We start from the raw sequence: 16410 nt of genomic DNA on the forward strand, positions 1-16410 counted from the left end.
TGGGAGTCTATGGAGCCGGAGGCTTTTTGGAGCCGACCTCTAGTGGCACTCGCTGGTATTGCAGCTGAAGACACTTCTGGATCGGAACCATTTTGCAGACTTGAAGCTACGAACTCTTTTCCATCCAGTCTGTGGTTTGTCCAGTGCATTTTATTTACTGACACCAGGTTTTAGGAGATTCGAGGAATTCGTTGACAAGAAAAAAAAATACAATATCGACTGCTTTTTTGTTTAATATTATTGTCACTTAATTTATTCCCAACCTTGTGATAGTGTTGAATGTCCAATTTAAAAGTCAGATCAGTTGGAGTCCTTCAGAGCAGGTGGACTTCATTCAGAGGACACCAGAGAAGTGAAGCCAGTGACCATGAATAATAAATCTCCGGTGTGTGTTTCTCTCTCTGGTTTCTCCTCACAGATCCACACGGCTGACGCCGGCGTTCAGACCCGCCGCGGGTCCGATAAGCGGAGCTCCAACTTGGACCACCGGCGAGCGCGGTCAGCTGACCTGGAGAAGACGAGGCGGTCGCAGCTGACGGTGGTGGACGACCGCTGGATGACGGAGTACATGCGCTGCTTCTCGGCGAGGCTGAGGTAGAGACGGCGTCCACGCAGACCGCCGACCGCCAAGTGAGGAGGAGCTGATTGTTTTCAGTTGAATTAACAAGACAGACTGAGAACCACGTTGTCTCGTTACTGTCCATCATAACCAAAATGTTGTCTCCTTATTTGATGAAATAACACAGAGCAATAGAGTCAGCAGGTGTGAACAGCTGCTGGTGCAGATTTTAGGTGGAAAGGTTTCAAAGATATACCAGGATGACGTTGTGGCCATCAGATCCAGACACAGTTTCACGTCCCTCCTTCACCGCTGAGCTCGGTGAATCCAGGAGCTCTAAATACTACATTACCCATAAGTCTCTGCAACTTTTCCGATGGACAAGAGCGCAATTAATTTTTTTATCCTGATTCAAACTGGATCTTTTAACACCTATGTTAGTCTTTAAAATCATAAAAATCAAATATCTTAGCCAACATTTCTTTTTTTTGCAGAAGCAAAGAAGATTTTTGATTAAAAATCCCTTAAATATATATATATATTTTTTTTTACAAAATTATGACCAAGACATTTACTGCACATAACATTATATATTTGATGAATCAACATCAGCTGTCTCTGTCACTACTCTATGTAATGGCAACACTTATGTTGAAATATCACATAATATATCAGTAAAGATAATACGCGCTCTATTATGATCACTTCATTGTTGTCAGGATAAAAATCAGGAAGTGACCATATTTGGACGAGCTGGGGGAGGAGCCAGCGGTGGATCTGACTGATCTGATTGGAAACCTCGCGATACTACGTCCCGCTCACTGATAGCTGTAACCTGACTGCACCACAGGCCTGTCAATCAAACAGACACGCCCCCAAAAACAGGTCTTCTTGAATCTTCTTTTCTAATGAATGAGGGATTATTTTCAGATGGACCTCCAGAAAACTAAGAAGAAGGAGTGACTTTAGCTAACAACACCGAGATAACTGATGGACACATTTTATTCACTTTGGATTTGATGAGAGAAGTTGAATGGGAGTCTATGGAGCAGGAGGCTTTTTGGAGCCGACCTCTAGTGGCACTCGCTGGTATTGCAGCTGAAGACACTTCTGCATCGGAACCATTTTATATCCAGTCAGTGAGTTTACTTCGTTTCCACAATTAACAGTGTAAATTTATGCACTCAGAATAACAAGTATAAGGATGTAAGTATGTGACTTGAGACTCCGCCTCCATGTTACCTGCAGTAGACGAGTTGGGATGGAGGGGTCACCCATGTCGGACTGGCACAGAAGATAATTAATGTCCAGCTTTGGAGGGGTCATTCAAATTTATAATTTAGCCACTTAAATAAAGGCCCACCTAAAAAAATAATCAATATCAGTTTATGTGATCACTATATTTTAAATATCTGCTCTCCTCACTTTGACCAAAACAGGAAACAAGTTTAAGAATTGTCCCTTCAGTTAACATCACCTATGTGATTACTGAATAGGACATTCAGTGTAATCCTGCTCAGCTCTTCTACCACGTCACACTTAGTGATTGATGATGAAGTAACGAAACAACAGGGACAGTGTTGTCTTGTTGCTCCAGTTTCCTCTGAGAGGCTGCGGAGGATAAAAAAAGGATTTAACCGAGTTTAAAGCTCATTTAAGTGTTGGTCAAAACCCGTTTAAGTTTCTCTGTAATATATATATGAAACGTTCATATTAAATCAAGCTCTGCTTCGCTGGCTGTCGGTCTTTTAGTGGCACCAAACTTAAAGAAAAAAAAGTGTGTTTTAAGTTTTTTATTAAGGAATAGATTCAGATAACCTGCAAAAAAACAAACAAATATGACTGTTATTTCAAAATGACCAAAAGCAAAAGTAAAAAAAGAGTTGAGAAGAGTTTTGGAGGTAATGGAGTGAACTGTGCTGTGGTTCTGAGGTTCTGAGGTTCTGTAGTTCTGAGGTTCTGTGGTTCTGAGGTTCTGAGGTTCTGTGGGTCTGAGGTTCTGTAGTTCTGAGGTTCTGTGGTTCTGAGGTTCTGTGGGTCTGAGGTTCTGAGGTTCTGTGGTTCTGTGGGTCTGGTTCTGAGGTTCTGTGGTTCTGGTTCTGAGGTTCCGTGGGTCTGAGGTTCTGAGGTTCTGTGGGTCTGGTTCTGAGGTTCTGTGGGACTATGGTTCTGAGGTTCTGTGGGACTATGGTTCTGAGGTTCTGTGGTTCTGTTGGCAGATTGATGAACAAACCAACAGCAGAGTTTACTTGTGAGCTTTTCTATAAATATAAACAATCACCTGAATGTATTTTATTTCTCAGCATGAAAGAAAACACTTCTGTGCTTTAAATTAGCTGTTAATCTTCTTTCAGGCAACTTTTCCAGGCAGCTGTGTGTTCACACGTGTTTGATCAGAAAGCACAAAGGACCAAACTCAACTATTTTTGATATCTGAGTATTTTGGAACTAAAGACTCGTGTTTAGATTTGAAGAAATTACTGCTGGATGGTTGAGCAGAAATATATAAACACGTCATTTATAAGATAAAATGAGTATTTAAGGTATTTTTAGGGTAAAAATTTTACTTAAGATGTGCTGAGTTTATAATATTTTCAGTCTTAATTTAAATCAGGTGACTGTTAAACAATTTCAGAGCTGACTTGTTTATTTGTGAGTTTGCGCACAAAGAAGCTTCTTGTTTCTCCTGATTTTAATGAATAATAACACAACAAACATGTTTCTGTTAACTCACCAGTAGACAGTGAATGACCACGTTTTAAATAGCAGGAGCCTCTCGGCTTTGTTCAACTTCTTTGGGTGATTATGAATTAAGTAAACACTTAAATTATGGTAAACTTTTAGGTTTAATAGAGATTTTAAATGATGAGCATGTGAGATTTATAAAAATGCAGCTTTATAATATGACAGATTTATGTTGTTAAAACAGCTGAAAGTTAACATTCATCGTCTTGTTTTGTTTTACCAACAAATATTCAATTTTCTGTAATATGAAATCTAAAAGAAAAGAAAATGTTTACATTTGACGTCTATAACTTTCACATTTTTGGCCTTTATGCTAAAAAAAATGACCAAAACTCAAAATCAGTTCCCTGCTCAGTGATTTTGTTTGGATTGAATAATCATTTAATCGTTGCAGCTCTCGACATTTTAGTGCACAGTTCAACATACGTGGCAAATAATTTCCAAGAATAAATGAATAATGCATGAACGTGAATGTTGGGGTTTAAGTAGAACAATACCTCCTTAAAGGCATCTAAAATTTCTGTTTCTGTTTCTATCGATCAGACTCAGGATGTGAAGAAACTGCAGGCTTTAAGTGTGATCATGAAAAAAACCGTCAATGTAACGTGAAGTTTTGAGTTTGTACTTTGTGTGTAGCTTGAGATTGTAACTACATGGTGACGTCACGTGTGGTGACTCACACTGAGGGCTAATGTTCTTCACCTGCGATGTTTCACATTTTGTGAGAATATTTTTCAAACTGAATGCTTCTAAATTCAGAATGTTTATGGACGTGACGCCGGCTGAACCTCGTCGCTCTGAATGTGCACAGCCGTGTCTGTTCACGGCGCTGTGGGACAACAGGAAACCTCTGGTCGTCTCTGAAGCAGCTCATCGTGAGCAGGTTTATTAAGGATCAATCTGCTGTTTACTCTGTTGATTAATTGTTTACTTTTGAACAAAAGAAGTCAGAATATAGTGAGTCCAAATGTGTGTTTACAGTTGGATATTTTAATAATGAAAATCCTCAACTAAAGCTGTCAGATAAATGTAGTGCAGTAAAAAGTATATTTTCTTCTAAATAGTATTCATTATGAAAATACAATATTCAAGTACAAATTTTACTGAAGTAGAATATTTGTGTTACGTTCCACGACTTCTTTGTGTTATTCTTAAAAAATAAATATAAAGGAACGTTTTTTCTCATACAAAACAGAAATGGACATTTGGAGACCTTGTGGGAGTAAAAAAGTCCCGTTGGTTGAAATCCTTGTTCTTGTAAAATCAATTTGTTTCAAGTCATAATATCGATTTCCATTTGGACAAATCAGGAAGTTTCAAAAAATAATTTGACATTTATTCTGAAGTGGACCTGAAATATGTAAACAAAGTATTCAGTACGTTTTCAGCTGTTGTTTCAAACTGGACATTCAGACATCTACTTTACATTTCTCTTCATTTACTTTTGATTTTAAAAAGTGTTTCTTTAATGTCCTCAGTGTGAACCACTGAACATTCAGGCAATCACAGGAAAGTATTTGAGCTGACGGTAATTACACAGTAAAATGGTAGAAATATAACACTAATTGTTTATGTAGTTTGTGTTGGAGATTTTTCCGAGTGAAGTTTATTGGAATCAGATAATATGAAATGTGTGTCTGCATCTGAATATTTAATCATATTTTTATCTCCACTGACCTTCATGTTTTTCATCACTGTATTTGAAAACATGCACAGTTTGTATTTTCATCAACTTTAAGGTGTGAATAAACAATATGTGAATAAAAAACATATTTGAATAGTTTATATTTGTGTGACTATATTATTTAATTATACAACAAGTAGTTCCGACCCAGAGATCTGATTGGTCAACTGTACATTTGCATGATAATGTCTGACCCACATCTGACCATATAAAAAAGGGGAGGAGCTTCTGGGTCTGAATAGTGAAGTCAATGTGGACCGACTTTAAAAGGCAGATGGATCAATCAGATCATTCAGAGCCACCACTGGCTCCTCCCCCACCTCGACTAAAGACACTCACTAATGACTCTGAAAAACTGAGATGGCTGACATGTCGAAGTAGAAGCTCGGAGATGGTGTCGATGTTTCACTCAAATCAATTATTACTTCAGCTTCGGTAGTTCAGTACGAGGGTGGATCCGTCAGTTTAGAGACTGCTCCTGCTGCGCGTGGACGATGTGCAGCACCGTGACGTGAACGGAGCAGGAGGAAGATGCACTTGGTACGTCCTGGAACTTTTAAAAGTTGCTCAGGCTGCCTGAGGACTCTTTTGGCCTGAACACCTGAGACAGGAGACAGCAAAAGGTATAAAAACAACATTACGTTCACTGAAAAGCTTTTAATTACTTCCAGATTGCACAATCAATTAAAATAATATTTAATGTGGTTTCAGTCTAGAAACAGTCAAACATCAATAAAACACTTTCATGTCTTTCTTTACAGCACACATCCTTTACAGAAGTGCCAACTGTGTCACATTGAGGCGTTTTGTGAGCGGGATGTTTTACGCACCTGAAACTTGGGCCGAGAGTTCACGTCGAAGTCAGTGATGAATTATTTGGCGGGTGGAGGTGGAGGTGGGGTGGAGGACAGCGACGCCACCGGTAACACGCACACATCCGGAAACCGAGAATGAAACGGTGCCTTCCTGCTGCTCCGTTCACCAGACGGTGCTGCAGCACCTCAACAGGGAAGCATTCTCTAACACAACACAGCTGAGGACAGTCAGAGCAAAATGAATCCTTCCCTCATGAACGTCATAATCTGTGTGATCCTGAAACTTTCCAGTTGACCTGAAGCACATTTTCTTATCTGAGCTCATCTGTCTCGTGGAGACGGAAACAAACCGTCCTGACGGGGAAGACGTCCTTGTTCTGTGTTTGGACTGCACGTTATCGGTTATTAAAGTGTCTGTCAGTTCGGTCGGACTCCCTCAGTCTGTCCTTTCAGCTGAAAATAGATTGACTCGAAGTCTTATTGATTCTTATTTCAACTCTAATATTATCTTGTTTTATTAAATTGACAAAAGAAGGAGGGACACTTGATCGTGGACTCCGTTGGAGAACAGAAGCCGGCTTACAGAGAGGACGTCCTGGTCTTCACTCCGTCCTGGAAGTTGAGAAAAAGAATCCTCTTGCTCCTCCTCCTCCTCCTTCTCCGCCTCCTGCTCCTCCTCCTCCTTCTCCTCCTGCTCCTCCTATTCCTGCTCCTCCTCCTCTCTGCGCTCCACAACCACCAAATGACCAACCGGGCTGAGGGGCAGAGGCAGCAGGAGGACGAGGCTCTGACGGCACTAAAGATGACCTCCTGACCTCTCTGACCTCTCTGACCTCCTGACATCTCTGACCTCTCTGACCTCCTGACCTCCTGACCTCTCTGACCTCTCTGACCTCCTGACCTCTCTGACCTCCTGACCTCCTGACCTCTCTGACCTCTCTGACCTCCTGACCTCCTGACCTCTCTGACCTCTCTGACCCTCTGACCTCTCTGACCCCCTGACCTCTCTGACCCCCTGACCTCTCTGACCTCCTGACCTCTCTGACCTCTCTGACCTCTCCTCTCTCACCACTGGGTACCTAGACTGGTGAACTGGCTTCTCGCTCGGCAGAGCTTTGAAGGAAGCTACCGGCCCTGACCGTGCAGTCCTGGTGTTCAGACTGTGGTTGGACCAGGACACACACACACACACACACACACACACACACACACACACACACACACACACACACACACACACACACACACTGGCTTCCTGATCGATGTCCTGCTAATTTAATGGGACGTGATTTAACGTGTCATTCTGGTGTTAACTTCACATCCAGATGTTGCTGACTGTCACTTCACAATTGTTGGTGGTCTCTGGCGCCCTCTGGTGACTCACCCTCTGCCATTACATCTCACCACTTTTGCACAAACACACTGTGATAATGGATCATTACACTGCACAGCACATGTATGTGATGGACCAGAGCAGGAGCCTGCTGGAGGAGGAAGTAGAAAGATTGGTTCTAGTGTGTTTCCTGCAGAAGGGAGGCTGCTGCTGTTTCTGTGTCTCCGTCGAGAGCGCAACACGACGATGCAGCCAGATGTAGTGGACCGACTTCTGGAGCACAAGAACAACATCTGGAACACGAGAACAACATCTGGAACACAAGAACAACGTCTGGAACACGAGAACAACATCTGGAACACAAGAACAACGTCTGGAACACGAGAACAACATCTGGAACACGAGAACAACGTCTGGAACACGAGAACAACGTCTGGAACACGAGAACAACATCTGGAACACAAGAACAACGTCTGGAACACGAGAACAACATCTGGAACACAAGAACAACGTCTGGAACACGAGAACAACATCTGGAACACGAGAACAACGTCTGGAACACGAGAACAACGTCTGGAACACGAGAACAACATCTGGAACACGAGAACAACGTCTGGAACACGAGAACAACATCTGGAACATGAGAACAACATCTGGAACACAAGAACAACATCTGGAACACAGCATGAGAGGATGTAGCACACCTCCCTCAGTCAGGTATTTCCCTCTCTAATTGGTATAAGAAAGGTCATGACATGTTTCCTTGGTGCGTGTAGTTCAGCACACGGATGTGTAACTATGACGACAGGAACCCAGAGAGGCCGCAGGAATGTGGATGTCCTAACTGACGGAGAGGAGTCTACTGCTGTTGTCACACTGACAAGTGCATACCGGAAAAAAACAAATTAAAAACATGATTAAAAACGAATTAAAAGGAAAAAAGGCCATTTAAAAACCACTTTGAGACAAATGGACACAAGACGACAGAGATAAAAGAAATAAAAGAGTGATAAAATAGTGAGATAAGAACTAGAAATTAAAAACGAACATAAAAGATGAGTACAATGCATTAAACAGATCAAAGATAGAGTTAATCAGAAGGTGTGATAAAACATGAGATAGAGGTGAGAGGAACTAAAAGTAACTGAACGGATGATGAAAGGTGTGAAAGTTTGGAGGAAATAACAAATAGATGAAGAAAAAAACCGTATTTTTTTGTGTCCTGATTAATCTGCTTGCAGTTGTTTTGTGTTTTTCAGCTCATTTCGGTTTCTGTGCTCTAGTTATTTCTACTTGTGGTCATTTCGTGTCGTGCCGAAATATAACAAATATAAAGGAGTGAAGTACAAATATGAGGTGTTTGTTTTTTCCCGACCACTGAATGCTTCCGGTGGTTTTCATTGGGACGTTGTCAGATATGTTTTTTCTGCTTCATATGAGACAGTCATCAGGGGCGAGGCTCGCTGGAACAGGAGGACAAACCTGTTTCTGTGTGGAGGGTGTGCTCCTTCACCGAACACACCAGGCCACTCGCCCCGTCACTCTTCACCTGACGCCTGCTGCTGCACCTGCTGAAGATCTCCCTGAAGAAGAAGAGGAAGAAGAAGAAGAAGAAGAAGAAGAAGAAGATGCCCCTCCACTCCACTCTGTCCAGCAGAGGCTCCGGTTCCGTCCCGGCTGTGGACACCCAGTCGGATGGAAAGTCGTTCGAGCAGCTGAGGAGGGAATGTCTCCAGAACGGCGTCCTGTTCGAGGATCCCGACTTCCCCGCCGCTGACTCATCGCTCTTCTTCAGCCACAGCGTTCCTGTGGCGTTTGAATGGAAAAGGCCCCGGGTACTCAGATCTTTCTTCTTCTTCTGTAGATGTTGCTGGGAGGAGGACTGAAGTTGTAAAATGGCTCAAACTACGTCCTCTTAAGTTCATGAGTGGTTTCTAAAGCTAATCAATTTAGCATATTTATGGGTTTTAAAAACAAATTGAATGACATGCTGTTCTGCAGTGAACTGTTCATAGACTGTTTTATGATGGATCAACATTTGCTGTCATACTGGTCCAATTTACTGTCGTCATTTGGCAGTTTGTGATATTAATTGACACATTACTGATAATACAGCACCCTCAGTATAAAGCAGTTGTAGCTGTAAAACCAGTTCTGCAGGAGAACTGTGTAAATAGAGAGAAGTGCAGCACAGCTTCCTGTCGGTGAGACTTTGTGCCCTCACGCCTCCATGTTATCTGCAGTAAAACACCGTTTGCAGGAGGCGTCGTGCTGCAGCTGATCAGCTTCAGACAGGACACTTGTGGAAACAGTGTTTTTTTCAATGAAATCTTTAAAGACATGTTATAATATCTTATTTTCTTTTTTTCACTCCTTTCCAACATCCTTACCTGCTGACATACCTGCATCACTGACCTGGCTAGAGTAGAGTAGAGTAGAGTAGAGTAGAGTAGAGTAGAGTAGAGTAGAGTAGAGTAGAGTAGAGTAGAGTAGAGTAGAGTAGAGTAGAGTAGAGTAGAGTAGAGTAGAAAGCTCATCCCTCACGTTTGTTACAACTACTACACATTTCTGTGCTGGGCGTTCCTCCACAGCGAATGCTTCGGCTGCCTGCATGCTGTGAGGTGTGTGTTTAGCGTTGAGCTGACTGGCATTTCAGGCTGATTAATATGCCAGGAATGTGAACACACCTATCACTGGCACCGATGTCACCTCTCACCTGTCAGTTCTTTAAAAAGACAAATCAACCTGTTTCTTTTCCTGTTTTTTGGCCCTCCTACAGGAGCTGTGTGACAACCCAAAGTTCATTGTAGACGGTGCAAACAGGACGGACATCTGCCAAGGACAGCTCGGTTGGTGCTCCAGTTACCTGGTGGACTTTGTCAGTTTTTAAAATGCACATATTTCACTCCTTTATGAATGAGGCTCTTGTTTGTCACCACAGGGGACTGCTGGCTCCTGGCAGCCATCGCCTCTTTGACCATGAAGAAAGAGACCTTGGCCCGAGTCGTCCCCCATGACCAGGACTTCGACCACAGATACGCCGGCATCTTTCACTTTCAGGTCATTTGGTTAACGTGTCCTTCTAAAGACTCCACATCTTCCCAAATGTTTCAGTATGGATTTCCTTTATAGTACTACATATACTATACAACAATGGTGACTTCTGACCAGAGATCCGAATTAGAGATACCTGTGGGTCCAAAGAACGCTGCACCTCCAACCCAGGTTTCAGAGTAAAAGTATCATGGTTTGGTGGTATTATCACGGTAGTATCGTGGTACTATCATGGTTTGGTGGTATTATCACGGTAGTATCGTGGTACTATCATGGTTTGGTGGTAGTATCATTTGCTGCATCTAATTATATATATATATATATATATAATAATGATAATAAACTTTATTTGTAAAGCACCTTTCATACATAAAAACAATGTAACAGTCAAATTAAAGTAAAACAGATGTGACAAGAAACTTCAGACTGATAAAAAAAAAAAATTCATAATAATTTTTTCCAAACCTAGTTTTAATCCATAAATCAAATATGAAAATTAAACTACATGTGATACCTTGTACAGGATGAAGCGGTAACAAACTTCACATCCACAAAAGCTGTTGAAAGGTTTAAATTCTTTCTCAAAATATAAAGTCTTTTCTTTTAAAACCAGATATTTCACCATCATCTTTCTTTCTTTTTTTTCTGTGAAGACGTTAATGTGTTGGTCGCTGCTCACAAATGAGCCAAACTTCTTTCACAACAGAAGTCTTTTTTCCGTGTTTTCTGCTCCCTCAGTTCTGGCAACACAACCGTTGGCTGGATGTGGTGGTGGACGACCGGCTGCCGTCCGTTAGGAATCAGCTCGTCATGGTTCATTCGGCCTCCAACGACGAGTTCTGGAGCGCCTTGCTGGAGAAAGCTTACGCCAAGTAATGTACCTCACATCGTTTCTACCCACTGAGCAACATACGATAGCAGTGAAACACTTTACCTCCTCCTCGGTGGTAAAATCCTTTTAAACTCATAAAATGTGGCTGTGTTGTTTCTGCTTTTGTCTTTGTCACATCCGCGTTGACCGATTCGATGTGTTTATTCCAGAATGCACGGCAGCTACGAGTCGCTGAAGGGCGGCAGCACGATGGAGGCCATGGAGGATTTCACCGGCGGTGTGGGGGAGATGTACGACACCAAGAAAGCTCCAGACAACCTGTTCTCCGTGATGAAGAAGGCCCACGACCGAGGCTCCATGATGGGATGCTCTATCGATGTAAACACCTCATTCCGTTATTGTTCATTTCCGCCCCTCAAATATCACATGACATGAAGTACTGTAGCCGGCTCTTCTGTTTTCTGCAGATCACCAGCTCTGCAGAGTCCGAGGCCAAGACGTCCTCCGGCCTGGTGAAGGGACACGCGTACTCCATCACAGGCCTGGAGGAGGTGAGACCCCCCACAGAGAGCCGGTATTGAGTTCTGACTGGAACCAGCATCAGCTCTGCAAGCTGACGAACGTGTGAAGTTAAAAGATAGAAAGCTTTTATTAAAGGCTTCCAAAGAAAGAAAAAAAAGAGCAGTTAAACAAAGCAACATTTCAAAACTGCCAATTATTTTAACAATGAAGTCTTTTACTGTCATAATAAAGCGTTCTGTCTGCGTTTCAGGTGAATTTCAGAGGTCAGACGGTTCGGCTGATCCGCGTCAGGAACCCGTGGGGTCAGGTGGAGTGGAACGGACCCTGGAGCGACAAGTAAGAACGGACGCTTCATCAGCACTTTACAGAAGCACAACACGCGTGGAAACAAATGAAAAGCAGATCCACATCCAGGTGATCTGATCCGGCTGGAGCAGACAGGTTCAGGACACCTTATTTCATAAGCTTTTGCCATTGGCGTCGCAACGTGAGATCTCAAGGCCGCTTTCACCTGCATGAACGAAATTCGGTGGACACGTGTTTCACAGCTAGATCTAAAACTGTCATGGCACCACGAGCCAACCTCAACAGGAAGTCCACCATTTTGAATTTTGTGACTATTTTAGCGATTCACACGTGTTGTACTTTAACAAAGTTCTCCTACAGAATTTATCGGACTGATTTGAAATTTGGTGTGTGCAGTCTTCGCACATTTGGGATGAAAAGTTATTTAACAAAAAAGTGTTTTTGTCTAACGGGTGCCCGTGATGTGGCAGCCATTTTGAGCGTTTCACGTTTTTGCTGTTATTTGAATGTACGTTGTCCGATCTTCCTCAAACTTTACATGTTCTTTAACAGTCCCACCCTGAAGACATCTTGATGGTAATATTCGGTCCTCTTCCTAGCGCCACCTAGTGGCAACAGGAAAGGACATTTTTCATTCTTTCACGTGCTTCTTCAAGCTGGTTGATGACAACAGTCTCCAATCGGGGTCAGAAAAGCTTTAAGATGTTGGTGATGATATTTTGAGAAGTCCGTGCGTTTTCGGTGAAGGGTGTCGCTATGGCGATGCGGCAAAGTTTGATGTTTCACTATGACACAGGACGATATTTCAATTAAGACGTTTCAGCGTCTTGGTATTGTGCAAGTAACTCATAGCTTCTCAAGAGACTTTATGAAGAGAAACAAAGATGGTTTTCTCGTGCTTTTCTTTTAACGACAAGTCAAAATGTCTGCCATGAAAAAGGTTTGTTCAGTGATCCCTCCTGAGTCGAGAGGAGAGCTTACAGCTGTGCTGTAGTTTATTAGATTAAAGTTATGTCTCAGTGGGATTTAAAAAACAAAAAAGCACGAAAATATTTAAAGCAAAAAACAAGGTGGACTCCTATAATGATCTGTATTACTAAAGCAGCTGCACAGTGGAGAGCTTCTGAAATCCTTTAGTTGTTGATATTCAGGTTCAGACAAAGTGCTTTAACATGTTTTGATATTCATTTGGCATGACGTAATAATTTTTCTGAACCAAAGACAGTCCTACACATTTGATTTTTACTTTTAAAGTCTCATCACAGTAAATATCTTGTGGTTTTTATCATTATGTGAACTGAAATTAAACAAATTAATTGCGCACCACACTCATCTTAATCTTAAAGGCCTAAATGTAGAATTATTTTATTCATTCTTCAACATAAAGCCACTTGTTATATGTTTAAATGCATGTTATGAAGACTTAAAAATGTCATACTCATCAGTCAAAAAAAAATCCAAATGTGATTTATAAAAGATTGAAGGTAAAAAAAATAAAATAAATAAATAATGTCTGTTGGCGTGTGTTTTGGTTGATTGTTGCTTCTCTCTGTTTCCCGTATGTTCAGGTTATAATAAATAGTTTTGTGTTTCAGTTCCAGAGAGTGGAGTTATGTTGACAAAGCTGATAAAACTCGCATCCTGCAGAAGTCAACAGAAGATGGTGAATTCTGGTGAGTCCGCACGATTACAGACTAAGAAATTGATAGTTTTAATTTAGCACTGGGATTATAATGTAATGTTGCTTTAGTGTGCAGTGAATGTAGAGGTAGAATAAATAGAGGCTTAGAAATGTTGGGCTGAACTTTTTATGCCGGAGGCCAAATGAAGAAGCTTAGAGTCCTGCGAAATAAGGCTTTAATATGATCTCGTTGTGTAAATGTTGAGTATTTACATCTGATTTTGTTACCATTAAATTTCACATTTCAGTAAATATCACGACTAACGTAAATACTCTGGTCATGAAAGAGTCCACGCTTCGTACTGATGTCCATATTCACATTTTATTTGCTGATGTAACATGAAAACTAGGAAACAAATGAGAGCTAACCTGAAATGACACCAAGCAAAATGTGTTTTAGCTACGTCAAAGAAGAAAAAACACTGCAACTCGCGCAGGTTAACTTCTGGTGTTGTCATAGCAACATGTTTGTTAACGAAAACATATGCTACATCTCTGATTGTATTTTTTTTTTTTTTTTTTTGATGATCCAATGAGTTTTTCAATGGTTTGTTTAGCTGTAAGAAGTAGGAGATGGTTTTAAACCAATAAAAGTAACACTTCATATTTTTTCTCAGACTTTGCAGCTTTCTTTGTTTCGTTAACATATGCTGCTCTAAAAAGCGTCAGCTACACGTATATTGCTCAATAACACAAATTTACCTCAAGGCATTTTTCTGTGCACCCTCTGGTCAGATACTGGGTTTTCAGTAAAGAAACGCAACATTGCAAATTAACAATAAAAACAACCAAGACGACAGAATTATGAAATTATTATTATGAAAAATGGTTCCAATGCAGAAGTGTCTTCAGCTGCAATACCAGAAAGTGCCACTAGAGGTCGGCTCCAAAAGCCTCCGGCTCCATAGACTCCCATTCAACTTCTCTCATCAAATCCAAAGTGAATAAAATGTGTCCATCAGTTCTCTCGGTGTTGTTAGCTAAAGTCACTCCTTCTTCTTAGTTTTCTGGAGGTCCATCTGAAAATAATCCCTCATTCATTAGAAAAGAAGATTCAAGAAGACCTGTTTTTGGGGGCGTGTCTGTTTGATTGACAGGCCTGCGGTGCAGTCAGGTTACAGCTATCGGTGGGCGGGACGTAGTATCGTCAGGTTTCCGATCAGATCGGTCAGATCCACCTCTGGCTCCTCCCCCAGCTCGTCCAAATATGGTCACTTCCTGCTCCAAACCGCTCCGAACTAACAAGATGGTGACGGACAGAATCTGAACTGGAGGATTCATAACGTTCACAAACCAACGATGACATCACTGATGGATGATGACATCACTGATGGTTGCTGATTGGTTCAGACTGTGGTGTGTTTTGTGTATGTTGCAAAGCAGGATTCCTGCGAATACACGTACACAAAATGTTGTGATGACATCATGTTTTTTATGATTTTAGGATGGAGTTTGAGGACTTCAAGAGGAACTATGATAAGGTGGAGATCTGCAACTTGACCCCGGACTCCCTGACCGACAACACGAAGCGCCACTGGGAGGTCAACATGTTTGAGGGAAACTGGATCCGTGGCTCCACTGCTGGAGGCTGCAGAAACTTCGTCGGTGAGAATGAAACATATTCTCCAAACTCAGCCAAGAGTCAGGAATGCTTACAGATTTTATCGTAGAAGGAATTGAATGTCTTTTTTTTTCCATGTTTGATTTGTTGATTTTTGGCATTAAACGGTGAAAGCGAAACTTATTTCAGTTGGTGTTTCTGTCCTAAACCGCCGTCTCTCAAGTTATGAATCTTTCATCTGCAGACACGTTTTGGACGAACCCTCAGTTCAAGCTGGAGCTGGCGGACGCCGACGACGAGGACGACGTGTGCAGCGTGGTGATCGCTCTGATGCAGAAGAACCGACGGAAGCTGAGGAAAGAGGGTCTGGACATGGAGACCATCGGCTTCGCAGTGTACGAGGTCAGAAGGACACTGAGCTGATATGTTTTTCTCCTCGTGGTGTCACTTTGTGGTGAATGATGGAAGATTTATGTTCCAGTGATTTCCTGGCAGTGATGTGATCAGTCAACTCAGAACAGAATTAGATTCTTTGGATTAAATAGTAAGAGGCCTAAATTACGGAGCACCGGAGTGGCCATAGAGAGAAACGAGATTTAAACGAAATACTAAATCGAGGCCACGAGATACTAAATTGTGCACATGAAATAGCCTTTTGTTTCCAATTGAATTAATTCATTCCCATGTTTTAATTAATTTGTACAAATTTTAATTCATTTGTACGCGTTTTAATTCATTCATTCCCACTTTTTAATTGATTCCTATGCATGTTTTAATAAATTTGTTCCCACGTTTAATTCATCCGTTCCCATGTTTTAATTAATTCGTTCCCACATTTTAATTAATTCGTTCCCATGTTTTAATTAATTCGTTCCCATGTTTTAATTAATTCGTTCCCATGTTTTAATTAATTCGTTTCCACGTTTTAATTAATTTGTTCGCATGTTTTAGTCAATTCGTAAGTACATTTTAATGCTTTTTTTGCACGTTTTAGTTCATTTGTTCGCATGCTTTAATTCATTTATACAGATGTATTAATTCATTCGTATATACATTTTAATGATTTTTTTTGCACATTTTAATTCGTTTCCACGTTTAAATTCATTTCTATGTACGTTTGAATTCATTCATTCATTGAATTCATTCGTACACACATTTTAATTAATTCTTTCCCACGTTTGAATTAATTTGTGCTCACCAGATCAATTTATATTTAGAAACAGCTCAGCAGAACAGTTTCTCCTCTCAGCATGAAGGTCACCTGCTTCAACTGTCAGCTGACCGACTATAAAGGCGATAGCATCCTCAGAGTTAGCAT

General features: G+C 41.3%; 2 protein-coding genes across 12 annotated transcripts in view; both read left to right on the top strand.

Annotated features, from left to right (window-relative positions):
• The window catches only part of ccsapa (centriole, cilia and spindle-associated protein a), a 46190-nt gene that overhangs the window by 6821 nt on the left and 22959 nt on the right, over nucleotides 1–16410 (top strand). For 6 of the 11 annotated variants that reach the window (XM_069723725.1, XM_069723720.1, XM_069723721.1 and 3 more), the window contains one exon: nucleotides 419–5087. The exons of 1 other annotated variant lie outside the window; for it this stretch is intronic. In XM_069723725.1, the coding sequence (XP_069579826.1) occupies nucleotides 419–598 (180 nt within the window). In that variant the 3' untranslated portion in view covers nucleotides 599–5087. Of the gene's footprint in view, nucleotides 1–418; nucleotides 5088–16410 lie in introns of those variants that run through there. 4 more of the 11 variants (XR_011312196.1, XR_011312195.1, XR_011312197.1 and 1 more) reach the window with 4 other exon arrangements.
• capn9 (calpain 9) overlaps nucleotides 8651–16410 on the top strand; it is a 17363-nt gene continuing 9603 nt past the window's right edge. Inside the window, exons 1-10 of the mRNA XM_069723711.1 lie at nucleotides 8651–8971; nucleotides 9916–9985; nucleotides 10078–10196; nucleotides 10929–11062; nucleotides 11232–11400; nucleotides 11490–11573; nucleotides 11795–11880; nucleotides 13446–13523; nucleotides 14976–15136; nucleotides 15337–15494. Coding sequence (XP_069579812.1) covers nucleotides 8765–8971; nucleotides 9916–9985; nucleotides 10078–10196; nucleotides 10929–11062; nucleotides 11232–11400; nucleotides 11490–11573; nucleotides 11795–11880; nucleotides 13446–13523; nucleotides 14976–15136; nucleotides 15337–15494 — 1266 coding nt within the window. The 5' untranslated portion in view covers nucleotides 8651–8764. The remainder of the gene's footprint in view (nucleotides 8972–9915; nucleotides 9986–10077; nucleotides 10197–10928; nucleotides 11063–11231; nucleotides 11401–11489; nucleotides 11574–11794; nucleotides 11881–13445; nucleotides 13524–14975; nucleotides 15137–15336; nucleotides 15495–16410) is intronic.

This window comes from Brachyistius frenatus, unplaced genomic scaffold (assembly GCF_029030835.1).
Source record: "Brachyistius frenatus isolate BFR_SWC_R1_liver_20210118 unplaced genomic scaffold, ASM2903083v1 Contig_342, whole genome shotgun sequence".
Taxonomy (NCBI): Eukaryota; Metazoa; Chordata; class Actinopteri; family Embiotocidae; genus Brachyistius; species Brachyistius frenatus.